The sequence below is a fragment of the Trichoderma harzianum genome, assembly GCF_003025095.1.
Source record: "Trichoderma harzianum CBS 226.95 unplaced genomic scaffold M431scaffold_7, whole genome shotgun sequence".
Classification (NCBI taxonomy): Eukaryota; Fungi; Ascomycota; class Sordariomycetes; order Hypocreales; family Hypocreaceae; genus Trichoderma; species Trichoderma harzianum.
In genome coordinates this window covers 87,083-100,864 of record NW_020209255.1, presented here as the reverse complement: position 1 = coordinate 100,864, position 13,782 = coordinate 87,083, and the positions used below count along the sequence as shown (strand labels likewise).

Here is a 13,782-nt window from a genome sequence, read left to right as displayed (position 1 = left end):
TAGTTTTTCTCCGAGGAGAATTGCTCGCCGGAGACGGAATAGACCCGCCAACTTTTCGGTGACATGTAATCCATTACAGCCGAACGCCGTGAAGCAAACTAGACCACCTAGAGGATTTTGAAGATCTGACCGCCGAATATCTACCTGAACTCGGAATGAATACGCACAATACTCCACTGATACATATAAACTTCGGGGCCGGGCAATCGGGGATATCGGCTGACATGAATGAAATATTGTCGGCGACTAGGCGAAGGACCATGATAGCAACCGAAAAGAAGGCTCTCTAACTGTCAGGCACTGACCAGTCTTAGAAAAGACTAAAACAATAATCTACGTTGCCAACAAGATGTTGTGAAGATATCAACCCCATCCAGTCCCATTATCTGCTGAACGGCAAGGCTGTATTCAACAAACAACCTGCTATAGACAGACAAACCTGTTTGCTTCCCACACTCAGTTACATTCTACACCAGCCGTTTTCACTATCACTTCCATCGCCATGGGATCCCAAAATCTGGAGCCGATCGCAATCGTGGGAAGCGCTTGTCGGTTCCCTGGAGGCGTTAATTCTCCTTCTGCTCTCTGGAAATTGCTGGAAGACCCAAAGGATGTGTGTACGGATATCCCCTCAGACCGATTCGACACGACCGGATTCTATCACCCAGATGGAAAACACCACGGCGCCACCAATGTGAGGAAATCTTATCTCCTACAAGAAGACCTGCGCCTCTTCGACACTACCTTTTTCAACATCAGCCCCAATGAGGCGGATTCGATGGATCCACAGCAGAGGATCCTTTTGGAGACTGTCTATGAAGCCCTTGAGGCTGGCGGTCACACCATGGAGAGCCTCCGGGGCTCCGACACGGCCGTGTTTACCGGCACTATGGGCGTCGACTATAACGATACCGGTATTCGCGACTTGAACACTGTCCCAACTTACTTTGCCACTGGAGTTAACCGTGCTATAATCTCCAACCGTGTGTCATACTTCTTTGACTGGCATGGTCCCAGTATGACTATCGACACGGCTTGTTCATCGAGTCTCATCGCCGTGCACCAGGCTGTAAAAGCCCTTCGCACAGGCGAGTCGCGAGTCGCCCTTGCATGCGGTACACAAGTGATCCTCAATCCCGAAATGTATGTGATTGAAAGTAAGTTGAAGATGCTTTCTCCAACCGGACGTTCGCGCATGTGGGACGCCGACGCCGACGGTTATGCTCGTGGAGAGGGTATGGCGGCCATTGTTTTGAAGCGCCTTAGCGATGCGATTGCAGATGGCGATCACATTGAATGTCTCATCCGGCACACTGGGTCTAACCAAGACGGTTACTCTAATGGCATTACGGTACCCAGCACCGAAGCTCAAGCAGCACTGATTCGGCAAACCTACGCCCAGGCCGGGCTGGACCCGGAGCGTTGTGCTGAAGATAGCCCGCAGTTCTTTGAGGCCCACGGCACGGGCACTAAGGCCGGAGATCCAAAGGAGGCCGCTGCTATCTATCAGTCTTTTGGTCGCCATAAAAGCGCCGGCGATACGCCTCTGTATGTAGGCTCCATCAAGACGGTGATAGGGCATCTTGAAGGTTCAGCCGGTCTTGCAGGACTTCTGAAGGCCTCTGGGAGCATTCAGAACGGCGTGATTGCCCCCAACCTCTTGTTCCAGCGCCTTAACCCAGATATTGAGCCTTTCTACAAGGGACTCCAAGTCCCTACGGAAGTCATCCCATGGCCGCAACTCCCGGCAGGTGTTCCGCGACGCGCTAGTGTCAACAGCTTTGGTAAGTCATTTCTGCCTTTTTTATACTCATCGTAGAGGTAGATCCTTTGAGTGATCGTGTTGATCTGACAAGAGCAGGTTTTGGTGGAAGCAATGCCCATGCTATCCTTGAAGAGTATCGGGGCCCGTCAGGCCAAAGTGAAGGTACATCTGGCAGCCAAGATGGTGCCATCTTTACACCCTTCGTTTTCTCGGCCTTTTCAGAGAGCTCGCTTGTCGCCCAGCTGCGTGCAACGGCAGATTATCTCAGGACACAACAGGAGAAGGTCAACGCCAAGGACCTTGCCTGGACGCTGCAGTCTCGCAGGAGCCAGTTCCCCACCAAGCTGGCCTTGTCGGCATTGAACATTGAGGAATTGGTGTCCAAGATTGACGCCAAGCTTGCCCCGTTGGCTCAAAATCCCAACATCGCCATTGGAACCAAGGCGAGCTCCAAGGCGGCATCAGCGGGACCCAAGATCCTGGGCGTTTTCACCGGTCAGGGCGCCCAGTGGGCATCCATGGGAGCCGAGTTGATTAGGTCGTCTACCTTCGTGGCCAAGAGGATCGATGAATTGGAGCAGTCGTTGGCTGCCCTTCCGGCTTCAGACCGACCCCAATGGAGTTTGAAGGCTGAAATCATGGCGAGCAGTGATACGTCGCGCATTGGTGAGGCCGCGTTGTCACAGCCCTTATGTACTGCCATTCAAGTCGTCCTTGTCGACCTGCTGCAGTCGGCTGGTATTAGTTTCTCAGCCGTTGTAGGACACTCATCTGGTGAAATTGCTGCGGCCTATGCCGCCGGATTCTTCTCAGCCGACGACGCTGTACGCATTGCCTACTATCGTGGATTGCATGCACGACTGGCAGGGAACGCGTCTACTGGCCAAAGCGGTGCAATGATCGCAGTGGGCACTTCGTGGGAAGATGCACAGGATCTCATCAGTCTACGAGCCTTCAAGGGTCGTTTGGCTGTCGCCGCTCACAACTCTGCAGCCAGTGTAACACTTTCCGGTGATGCTGATGCAGTCGCACATGCGAAGAGGGTGTTTGACGATGAAAAGAAGTTTGCCAGGGTTCTCAAGGTCGACACTGCCTATCACTCTCACCACATGCTACCATGTGGCGACCCATACATTTCCTCTCTGCAGAGCTGTGGAATCCAGATTAACAAGACCCAAAAAGACAACTCCTGTGTCTGGTTCTCCAGCGTTACTCCTAGCAGTCAAGGAATGGAGCCCATTGATGCTTTGAAGGACATTTACTGGAGAGACAATATGACTAACGCAGTGCTCTTTGCTGATGCCGTAAAGAACGCCGTCGCCAGCGACGAGCAACTTAGCCTCGTACTCGAGGTAGGCCCTCATCCCGCCCTCAAGGGTCCAGCTACGCAAAACATTGCAGACCTACGGCCATCTCCCATCCCGTACAGCGGTGTCTTGAGCCGTGGGGCCAACGATGTCAACGCCTTCTCAGACGCCCTGGGATTCGTATGGACTCACTTCGGCAGCCAGCACGTCGACTTCCAGAGTTATACAAAGCTTGTCAGCGACGAAGAGCGTCAGCCAAAGCTCGTGGTCGGTTTGCCGTCGTACCAGTGGAATCACGCAAGGCTGCATTGGAACGAATCACGCAGGTCAAAGAGGCTTCGTGGGCGCAAACAAGCTACGCATGAGATTTTGGGCACAATCCTCCCCGAGTCCACCCCACAGGATCTTCGATGGTCCAACATACTGAAAGTGTCAGAGATGCCGTGGATGGAGGGCCATCAACTTCAGAGCCAGACGGTTTTCCCAGCCGCGGGTTACATCGCCATGGCATTGGAGGCATCCAAGTTCCTGGCAGCTGACAAAGAGGTGAAGGTGTTCGAAGTGAACGATCTGGCTATTCCCAGAGCCGTCACATTTGAGGAAGGAGATACATCTGGTGTTGAAACCCTGGTCACGCTGACGGACATTCGGCAACACCAGAATCAGTATCTTGCGGCTAACTTCTCTTGTTACTCCCTTCCCGTTCTCAGCTCTGGGTCGGAGCAGGAGATGGAGCTCATAGCCACTGCAACTGTGAAAATCATTCTGGGCACCCCGAGCGTGGAGTCCTTGATGGCTCCCCCGGCCGAAGACTACAATTTATTCCCAATCGATGCCGACCGCTTCTACTCGACCTTGGAGGGTCTCGGATATGGCTACTCGGGCCCATTCAAGACGTTTTCGTCCATGAAGCGTCGGCTTGACTACGCTACCGGACAGGTGGCCACGTACGTCTATTCGGAGGAAGACACTTCGCCGTATCTCTTCCATCCAAGCACACTCGATGTCGCTTTCCATGCGGCTATGCTTGCGTATTCAAGCCCTGGCGACGAACGACTATGGTCTCTACATGTTCCCACTGGAATTCGAAGTGTCCGCGTTAACCCGGCCCTCTGTTCTTTGCTGCCGGCAACGGGCACTCGACTTCCCGTGCATGCCTCTATCGACGGCACGTCGACTTCATTTTCGGGATATGTAGATTTGCTGAGCGAGGATGGAGAGTATTCAGCAGTACAGATCGAAGATCTCAGCATCAAGACGTTCGCTCCCGCCACCCAGGCTGATGATCGGGTTCTCTTTACCCACACAAAGCTCGACATCGCCGCCCCAGATGGCGCTGCAGTCGCTGAAGGAGTGCGTCCGACGGCACTGGAAAAGGAGCTTGCTCATGCCTGCGAACGGATGGCGTACTACTACGTTCGAAAATGGGACTCGGAGCTATCTGATGACGAGTGGGCCAACGGACAGCCGCACTACAAGTACTTGCACGACTGGGTGAAGCGTACCCTCGATCTTGCCAAGAAGGGCCAGCACCCAACTCTGCAGAGGAAGTGGGCCAATGACACCGCTGAAGAGATCAATGCTCTCATGGATCAGTATCCGGACAATCTGGATGTGAAGATGATCCGCACCGTGGGAGAAAAGATTCCGCCAGCAGTCCGTAATGAGACGACCATTTTGGAGCACCTTTTACAAGACAACATGTTGGATGACTTTTATAAGCTGGGCTCTGGATTCCAGAGATACAACCAGTTCTTGGCGTCAATGATGAAGCAGATCACCCATCGTTACCCTCACACCAAGATTCTCGAAATTGGTAAGTATACCCCATCTATGTGTTTCGGTGTTAATAAAGCTTCATGTAACTAACTTCTTCTACTTGCAGGTGCCGGTACCGGTGGAGCTACGAAATACGTGCTCAAGGCCATGGGCGACAAGATGGCTTCATATACCTACACTGATATCTCGGTAGGATTCTTCGCCAAAGCGGCTGAGATCTTCAAGGAATACAGCGACAAGATGACATTCAAGGTACTTGATGTGGAGAAATCCCCATCTGCTCAAGGATACGAACAGCACTCGTACGACATTGTCATTGCATCCAACGTCCTCCACGCCACAGAGTCGCTTCACACAACGCTGGTGAACACACGCAAGTTGCTCAAGCCTGGTGGCTACTTGTTGCTTCTGGAGATCACCAACAACAACCCCATCCGCACCGGGCTCATTTGGGGCACATTTGCCGGCTGGTGGCTTGGAGTTGAGGATGGACGCAGATGGGCACCGACCATTAGCCCAGGCCAGTGGCATTCGGCTCTGCGCAAGGCTGGGTTTGCAGGTGTCGATGCCGTGACTCCTGAAATCGACACGGTAGCCTGGCCATTCTCCATTATGGCCTCGCAGGCAGTCGATGATCGTGTCACATTCCTCCGCCAACCGCTTTCGTCCCTTTCGCCGCCGATACACATTGAAAGCTTGGTTATTCTTGGAAATCAAAGCCTGCAAACAGCTCGCCTGGCCGAAGAGTTGGCTGATAATCTCAGGCGCTTCTGCGGCGAGCTGACAATCCTCGATAGCCTGCCCACCGACGAGGAATCGCTTGATCTGGCGCCACAAAGTACTTTTATCAACCTGGTCGATATCGACTCGCCCATCTTCAAAGACATTACTAGTGAAGGGATGGGAGGTCTGCAGCGCATGTTTGAGCTGGCTAAGCACGTCTTGTGGATCACGTCGGGTGCTCTGATTGAAGAGCCATATCACATGTCGAGTATCACCTTTAGCCGTGTCGTTCGTCGCGAGTCTGGGCATATCAATCTTGCTCACCTCGATGTCTCTGATCTGCAGCAGTCTGATGTGCCCAAAGCCATTTCCAAGCACCTGTTGCAGCTGGTTGCGCTTGACGAGTGGGAGACACCCGCCATTGGAGCTGATGGACAAGAAGAGCAGCAGCGCATCCTTTGGTCCAAGGAGTCCGAGGCCTTTTTGGAGAATGGAACTCTGCTGCTTCCAAGACTTGTCAACAACGTCGAGCAAAATGCCCGCCTCAATTCGGCCAGACGTACCATCTATAAAGAGGTACCAATCCGTAGCCCGACTGTCACTTTGATCCCGCCGTCCGGTACTTCCCCGCCGTCGTTGGCAGAGCCCACGTCTCTTGTCCCGCGCAGGTCAGACAACCTTCTCTGGGTAGACTCCTCCAGTCTCTTGGCGCTCAATGTGCACTCAGACTCGTATCTCTTCCTCGCCGTTTCCAAAGAGGATGCCACTGGCCGTCCATTGCTTGTGCTTTCCACAACCAACTCAGTGGCCATGGCCCCAGTAGCAACGTTGGAAGCACCCCTGGATGCCAAAACCTACGCGAAGAACCCATCAGAGTCAAGCAATCGATTGCTTGTCACCGCTGCTAGCGAAATCCTTGCTTCATCACTGATCGACCGTCTGTCGCCGGGAAGCAGCGTGCTTGTTCACTGCTCTAACAAGGACAGATTCCTCGCTGCGGCTTTGTCTCGCCGTGGATCTCCCGCAGCCGTCACATTCACTTTCACTTTTGATGCAGACGATAAATCGGGCACAGAGAACTCGGCGTGGGTACCACTTAGCGGACGTGCATCAAACTATGGCATACGGAAGGCGATGCCGAGTGCCAGACCTACTCACTTCTTGGACTTGACTGCTGGCACTGGACTCGGCCTGCGGATTTCCCAACTATTGCCGTCGACTTGCCATCGCATCGAAATCTCTTCTCTAGTCCGGAATGAGTCCACGGTTGCTTCGAGCTGTGATCCCGATACATTGGCTAATCGCCTCCGAGAAACCTGTTTGGGCGATGAGCTGACATCTGCCTTGGCTGGTGAGCAAGGGGAACTCAAAGATTTGGTCATTGCAGCCGACCACCTAGACACCAGCGCAACCTATCACGCCACGAGCGCCGTATACTGGCCTTCAACGGGCCTTGTCAAGGTGGGCGTGAGCTCGATCGACGGCACCGGCCTCTTTTCAAGGGACAAGACATATCTCCTCGTAGGCCTCACCGGTAAGATAGGGCAGTCTATCGCCAAGTGGCTGGTTGCCAATGGAGCCGGATGTGTCTGCCTGATGAGTCGTAACCCCAACATTGAGCCAGCATGGATCGAGAGCTTCCAGGGAACCGGCGGAGACGTCAAGATCTATTCGATGGACTCCACTGATATAACCAGTGTCGAGACCGTTATGAACGAGATCCGGGCAACCTGCCCTCCCATTGGCGGCGTAGCTCATGGTTCTATGGTTCTCCACGACTCCCTGTTTTCCAAGATGACAGTTGAGGACATGAAAACAGTCCTCGCTCCCAAGATTGATGGTGCTATATATCTGGACCAGCTTTTCTACGACGATGACCTAGATTTCTTTGTCTTGTTCTCGTCAGCCGCATGCGTTGTCGGTAATCTTGGCCAGGCCAACTATGCGGCCGCCAATGGCTACCTCAACTCTCTTTCTAGGCAGAGACGTCGTCGTGGTGTGGCAGGTAGCACCTTTGATATTGGACAGGTGGCTGGTGTCGGATATATTGAGTCGGCAGGCCAAATCGTCATGGATCAGCTGTCCGCGCTCGGTCTGCAACGGCTGTCCGAAGCTGATCTGCAACAGGTATTCGCCGAGACCATCCGAGCTGGCCGACCGGATCCCAAGGACGCTGAGGAGACACCCTTCGCGGTTGTGACGTCTGGTATTCGTAACTTTTCCGAAGACGAAAACATCAAGGGGCCATGGTTTACCAACCCTTTCTTCTCCCACTGTGTCATCGATGCCAAGGTGGCCGAGCTGGAGTCTGACAGTTCCGACAAAAAGTCCAACATCCCTGCAGCCCGGCAGCTGGTCAAGGCAACCAGCCGAGAGCAGGCATTGGACATCCTGAAAGGTAAAACAAGCTGGATGAAGATGATAGGGGGAGCTGCATTAACATTAACCGATGAACTGCGCTAACAAACTTGTGTCAACAGAATGTTTCGCTACCAAGCTACGCGTGATCCTGCAGCTGGGTAGCCAGGATATAGATTACGATGCGCCGCTTGTTGAGCTTGGCATCGACTCGCTCGTCGCGGTCGAGGTCCGCTCGTGGTTCTTGAAAGAAGTCCGAGTGGACATTCCCGTGCTCAAGGTGGTCGGAGGAGCGTCCTTGGCCGAACTTTGCGACAGGGCCGTGGACAAACTGCCTGAAGAACTCCTTGTCAGCGTCGGTAAACAAGGGGAATCACAACCACCGGCTTCCAGTGCCCAGCCCCAGCCCGTAGCCCCGAAGCCCAAGCCTCTCCCGGTGCCATCCTTTGTTGTCGATTCAAACGGTCCCCCCTCTGAAGTCAGCGTCAGCCCTGCCGGGACACCACTGCTCAGCGCTGGCCCGGCGAGCTATTCGGCCACCGAGGCGTCGACCCGGTCCGGCTCTCCCTCGGAAGCCACGCGGCTGTCTCAGAAGGTCAGTTCCAAGCTCCAATCCTACTTCCCACCACCTCCCGAGCCGGCAGTGGAGCGCAAGCGCCCTGCGAAACGGTTCATCAAGAGCGTGCCCATATCTCTTGGGCAGTCGCGCTTCTGGTTCCTCCAGCAGTTGTTGGACGACCAGAGGACTCACAACGTGGCGTACTACTACCACATCAAGGGCAACCTGGACGTGGGTGATATGGAGAGAGCCGTCCGCCTTGTCGCTTCCAGACACGAGGCTCTGCGCACCTGTTTTGTACAAGACGAGACCGATGCTTCCCAGGCTTACCAGAAGGTTCTCCCTAGTTCCCCAGTACGCCTGATCTGCAAGAAAATAGACTCTGAAGATGATGTCGCTTCAGAGTATCAAAGCCTGCGGGCCCACGACCTTGACATGGCGAGCGGCGAGCTGCTGAAGCTGGTACTTCTCACGCTCTCGCCGTCATCGCATTTCCTTCTTATGTACCACCACCACATCATCATGGACGGCATCAGTTTACAGGTTTTCCTTTCGGATTTAGAAAAGGCGTACAAGGGTGAGTCTCTCGGGCCGGCCCCGAAGCAGTACCCAGATTTCTCAAAGGCACAGCGCCAGGCCTTTGAGAATGGCGAAATGAAAAAGGAGTTGGCGTTTTGGCGGCGTATTTTCCCGGATGGCGAGCAGCCACCCGTGCTCCCTCTACTTCCCATGGCCCGAACAAACGCCCGAGTTCCCATGGCCAAGTTCGATACTCACCAGGTTCAAGCTCGAGTCGACGCCGCCTTAGCTGCAAAGGTCCGAACGGTCGCCAAGCAGCAGCGGTCCACTCCATTCCATCTATACCTGGCTGCCTTCAAAGCCCTACTCTTTTGTTTTACCGACGCAGATGAATTGACCATTGGAGTTGCTGATGGGGCTCGCCATGACAGCAGCTTGATGGGAAGTATAGGGTTCTTCCTCAACTTGCTGACATTGCGATTCCGCCGTCAAGCCAACCAGCCATTCACCGAGGCCATCGCGGAGGCGCGCAAGATTAGCCATGCCGCGCTGGAGAACTCGCGGGTGCCCTTTGATGTCCTGTTGTCAGAGCTGAACGTTGCACGCTCTTCGACACACAGCCCATTTTTCCAGGCCTTTATCGACTACCGCCAAGGCCACCAGGAGGAACAGACTTGGGGCAACTGCCAAATGCGCATGTCAGAAGAGGTACACACAGGGAAGACGGCGTATGATATAACCGTTGACGTTACCGAAACGGATGCCGCGGCTTTCATCTTTTTCCGCGGGCAAAAGAGTATCTATGACCAAGAAGCGACCCAGCTGCTTTGCGATACCTATGTCCACTTCCTTGAGGTTCTCACTAGTGAACCTTCCCTGGTGATGAGTGCGATCCCCCGGTTTAGTGAGAAGCAGCTGGCGGAAGCCGTCCAAGTTGGTCGCGGTAAGTTTTCCTCTTCCTATCTAACACAATTATAATTTGTACTGTTGAAGAGGCTAACTCTTATCCAATATTCAACAGGCCCGAAGCTCGTTTCCGACTGGCCAGAGACGCTGCCCCTTCGAATCGACCAGGTTGCTCGGGAGAATCCAGACAAGGTTGCCCTTATGGACGGCACAGGTAAGGCACTGACTTATGCGTCAATGATCAACCGCATTCACGCCATCGCCGAGGCCTTGCAAGAAGCGGGAGTCGGACCTGGACTACGGGTACTTGTATTCCAGCAGGCAACTTCCGACTGGCCGTGTTCGATGCTTGCCATCATGCGGCTGGGTGCGATTTACGTTCCGCTTGATCTTCGCAATCCCCTGCCGCGTCTGGCAGCCGTCGCCCAGGATTGTGAGCCTACAGCGATCTTAGCAGATGCCTCCACGTTAGATGATGCGTCTCAGCTCGGTGTACCCTCGGCACGACTCATTGATGTATCCCTCGTAAAGACCTCTCCTTCAAATGAGGTTATCAACGACTCACGAGCGCACTCGACTGCCGCAATTTTGTATACGAGCGGTTCCACAGGAACGCCTAAAGGCATCATGGTCACCCACGAGGGCCTGAGGAATGAGATCGAAGGCTATACAAAGACCTGGAAGCTGGGACCCGAACGTGTGCTCCAGCAGAGTGCCTTTACCTTTAACCGTAAGTTATTTGACCTAGCCAATTTCCATTCTTGCTTTCCTTGCAGCTTTCAGTAACCATTTCCTTCGGATAGACTCTTCGGACCAGATTTACACAGGCCTCGTTAACGGCGGCATGGTGTATGTCGTTCCTTGGGACAAACGCGGCAACGCACTGGAGATTACCAAAATTATCCAAGAGCAGGGCATCACGTACACCAAGGCTACCCCGTCCGAGTATTCGCTATGGATGTTATATGGCCGTGAAAGCCTCCGACTCGCCACTTCTTGGCGCTTTGCTTTCGGAGGCGGCGAATCGCTCACGACGACCGTCACGCAGCAATTCGCGGACCTCGACCTTCCACAGCTCCACTTCTTCAACTCATACGGACCCACGGAGATTTCTATATCTTCCACCAAAATGGAGATTCCGTACCGAGACAGGGAAGCGTTAGAGCGTGTGGGTCGTATTCCCTGCGGCTACTCGTTGCCTGGGTATTACATGTACGCCGTCGACGAGGAATTGAGGCCGCTGCCCGCTGGTATGCCGGGACAGCTCTGCATCGGTGGTACAGGCGTGTCGCTTGGCTACTTGAAAAACCAAGAGCTCACCGATAAACACTTCTTACCTAACCCATTTGCCACAGAGGAGGATATCGCAAACGGCTGGACACGCATGTACCTCACAGGAGACATTGGCCACATGAACCAGGATGGCACGATGGTCTTCCACAGTCGTATGGCGGGTGACACGCAGGTCAAGATCCGCGGACTACGCATCGAGCTCAGCGATATCGAGAGCAATATTGTTGCGGCTTCCCAGGGGGCTCTGCGAGAAGCTGTGGTCACGCTACGCGAGGGCGATCCGGAGTTCCTGGTCGCTCATGTGGTTTTTGTACCAGAGTGCACCATTGCGGACAAGGAAGCATTCCTCCAACAGCTACTACACAACCTCCCAGTTCCGCAGTACATGATTCCTGTCGTGGCTATTCCCATCGACGAGCTGCCTCTGACCAATCACTCCAAGGTAGACCGCAAGGCTGTCAAAAGCTTACCTCTGCCCCAGAGAGTTGGTCGGCCCGATGCTAGTGACGATGCAGAACTGACAGAGACCATGATTCAGCTCAAGGGCCTATGGCGGGGTGTCTTGGGGAAAGCCATCGATCAACTTGGTTTTGACATTACTCCGTCCACTAGTTTCTTCCTGGTCGGTGGCAACTCACTATTGATCATTCGCCTGCAATCCGAGATCCGGAAGAGGTTCCGTGCCGCTGTGCCCCTTGTCGATCTTCTTGGTGCCAATACTCTGGGCGAAATGGCACAAAAGGTCGAGGAAACCATCTCCGTTAAAACCATTGACTGGGAGTACGACACCAGGCCCCCTACTGTCTCTGCCCCTGCCATTGCCCCCGTGCCCGTCGACCGAGCCAGAAAAGGAGCAACAATCGTGATTACGGGCGCCACCGGCTTCCTCTCCAAGCACCTGCTCCCCATGCTTGACGCGAGGCCGGATGTCGATGTGATCCATTGTTTGGCCGTGCGAGACATTGAAAGAGCGTACTCATCACCCAAGGTCGTCCACCACCCAGGAGACTTGTCATCACCATTGCTGGGTCTCTCCAAAGAGGAATTCAACGAGCTTTCGGCCACGGCTGATGCCATACTGCACATGGGCGCCGCTCGCTCTTTCTGGGACAGCTACCACGTGCTACGCCCCATCAACGTCGCCTCGACGAGCGACTTGGTCAAGCTGGCCGCGCCTCGCCGTGTGCCGATCCATTATATCTCCACGGCAAGCCTATTTGGTGGGAGTACCGCGGCACTCGATGGAAGTGCAGTGTCGGCTGCGGCGCATCCGCCTCCCACAGACGGAAGCAGTGGCTATGCAGCAACTAGGTGGGCCAGTGAGCGCATCCTGGAGCGTTCTGCGGCAGATCTGGGTGTCCCATCGTCCATCTACCGCCTCTGCCCCGCATCAATGCGACAGGATGCCCCCCAAGCCCTTCTGGATGAGTTCACCCACTATGGTAGCATTATACGCGCAACACCCGACTTGAGCGGGTGGTCTGGTCGTCTAGACATGCTCCCCGCGGTGCTGACAGCGCAATGGCTCTGCGAGGCCTTGCTCAATAATGAGGAGCGGTCCGGCTCAGTTCAGTTTCGCAATTATGAGAGTCTTCTCACCGTCACGGGCGCAGAGCTTGCTGCATGCTTTAATCAGGAGCAAAGCGGCAGCGGCAATCTCGAGAAAATACCGCTGCTAAAGTGGATTGGTAAAATTAAAACGGCCGGGTTCCCTTATTTCCTTGCGTCACATGAGATAGCCATTGAGAAAGAAGGGAGTGTAAACGGCACGAAGTTGGAGATGAGAAGATGAACGATATGGGTAGTTACTGTTTCTTGCGTCATTTACACTCTTTTCTTCATTTGTAACTAGAACATTTCTCGTGTAGCAAAACATATTTTATTTCTTTCACCGAACCATTTACCCCCTAAAAAAGGACGAGTGTGAGACGTAAGAGTTGGAAGGATATCAGTGGAGTTTGGCCGAGTTCGTCATATGACAGGTGAAGATGAAGCCGCTGTGATTCACCACCACATGATACCCTGAGATATGGGATGCCGTTGGGACGATGCCATTGGGACCTAGACATTTATTAGCGTGTGACAGAACTTTCAGTTCGGCGCTGACATTCTTACATAAATAACAGCAATGTAGCTTATGGCCTAAGTACCCGGAATATTTGGGTACTAGATGATCTCCAGTGGAGCGCAGTACGCAATTTTGTGCATCGTTACCCAGCAAGTGTCAGAACTCGATAGAGGCTACAAACGGCACCATGGCAACAAGGGCCGTATTATGAAGATGAGATCATAGCTTCGTACAATAAGCTCATTCAAAGTGATTTTATCAAGCTTCAAATCATTTCACTGACTGGCCCTATCATTCTAGAATATTATTACTTAGTGCTGGGTTATTGTTCTCAAGGCATACTGAGTACCGTTGTAACCAATCGATTTTAGATAGATTGATAGGCCAACGGATTTATATTAACAGAGAATAATTTACAGTTAACCTCATCATTCAAGAATGGGTAGTGTGATTGGTTAAACTGTCACAAAACCGGATTCCTTCGTTAAAATGCCGTCCTGTATCT

General features: G+C 53.5%; 1 protein-coding gene across 1 annotated transcript; it reads left to right on the top strand.

Moving 5' to 3' along the window:
- Positions 1-502: 502 nt before the first annotated feature.
- M431DRAFT_87171 (hypothetical protein) lies at positions 503-13,001 on the top strand (the record flags this gene model as incomplete). The annotated part of the gene is made up of 7 exons (XM_024923769.1): positions 503-1,784; positions 1,859-4,888; positions 4,958-7,972; positions 8,055-8,527; positions 8,588-9,953; positions 10,032-10,646; positions 10,720-13,001. The coding sequence occupies 7 exons, from the start codon at positions 503-505 to the stop codon at positions 12,999-13,001; spliced, it is 12,063 nt and encodes a 4,020-aa protein (XP_024773220.1).
- Between the last annotated feature and the right edge of the window lie 781 nt (positions 13,002-13,782).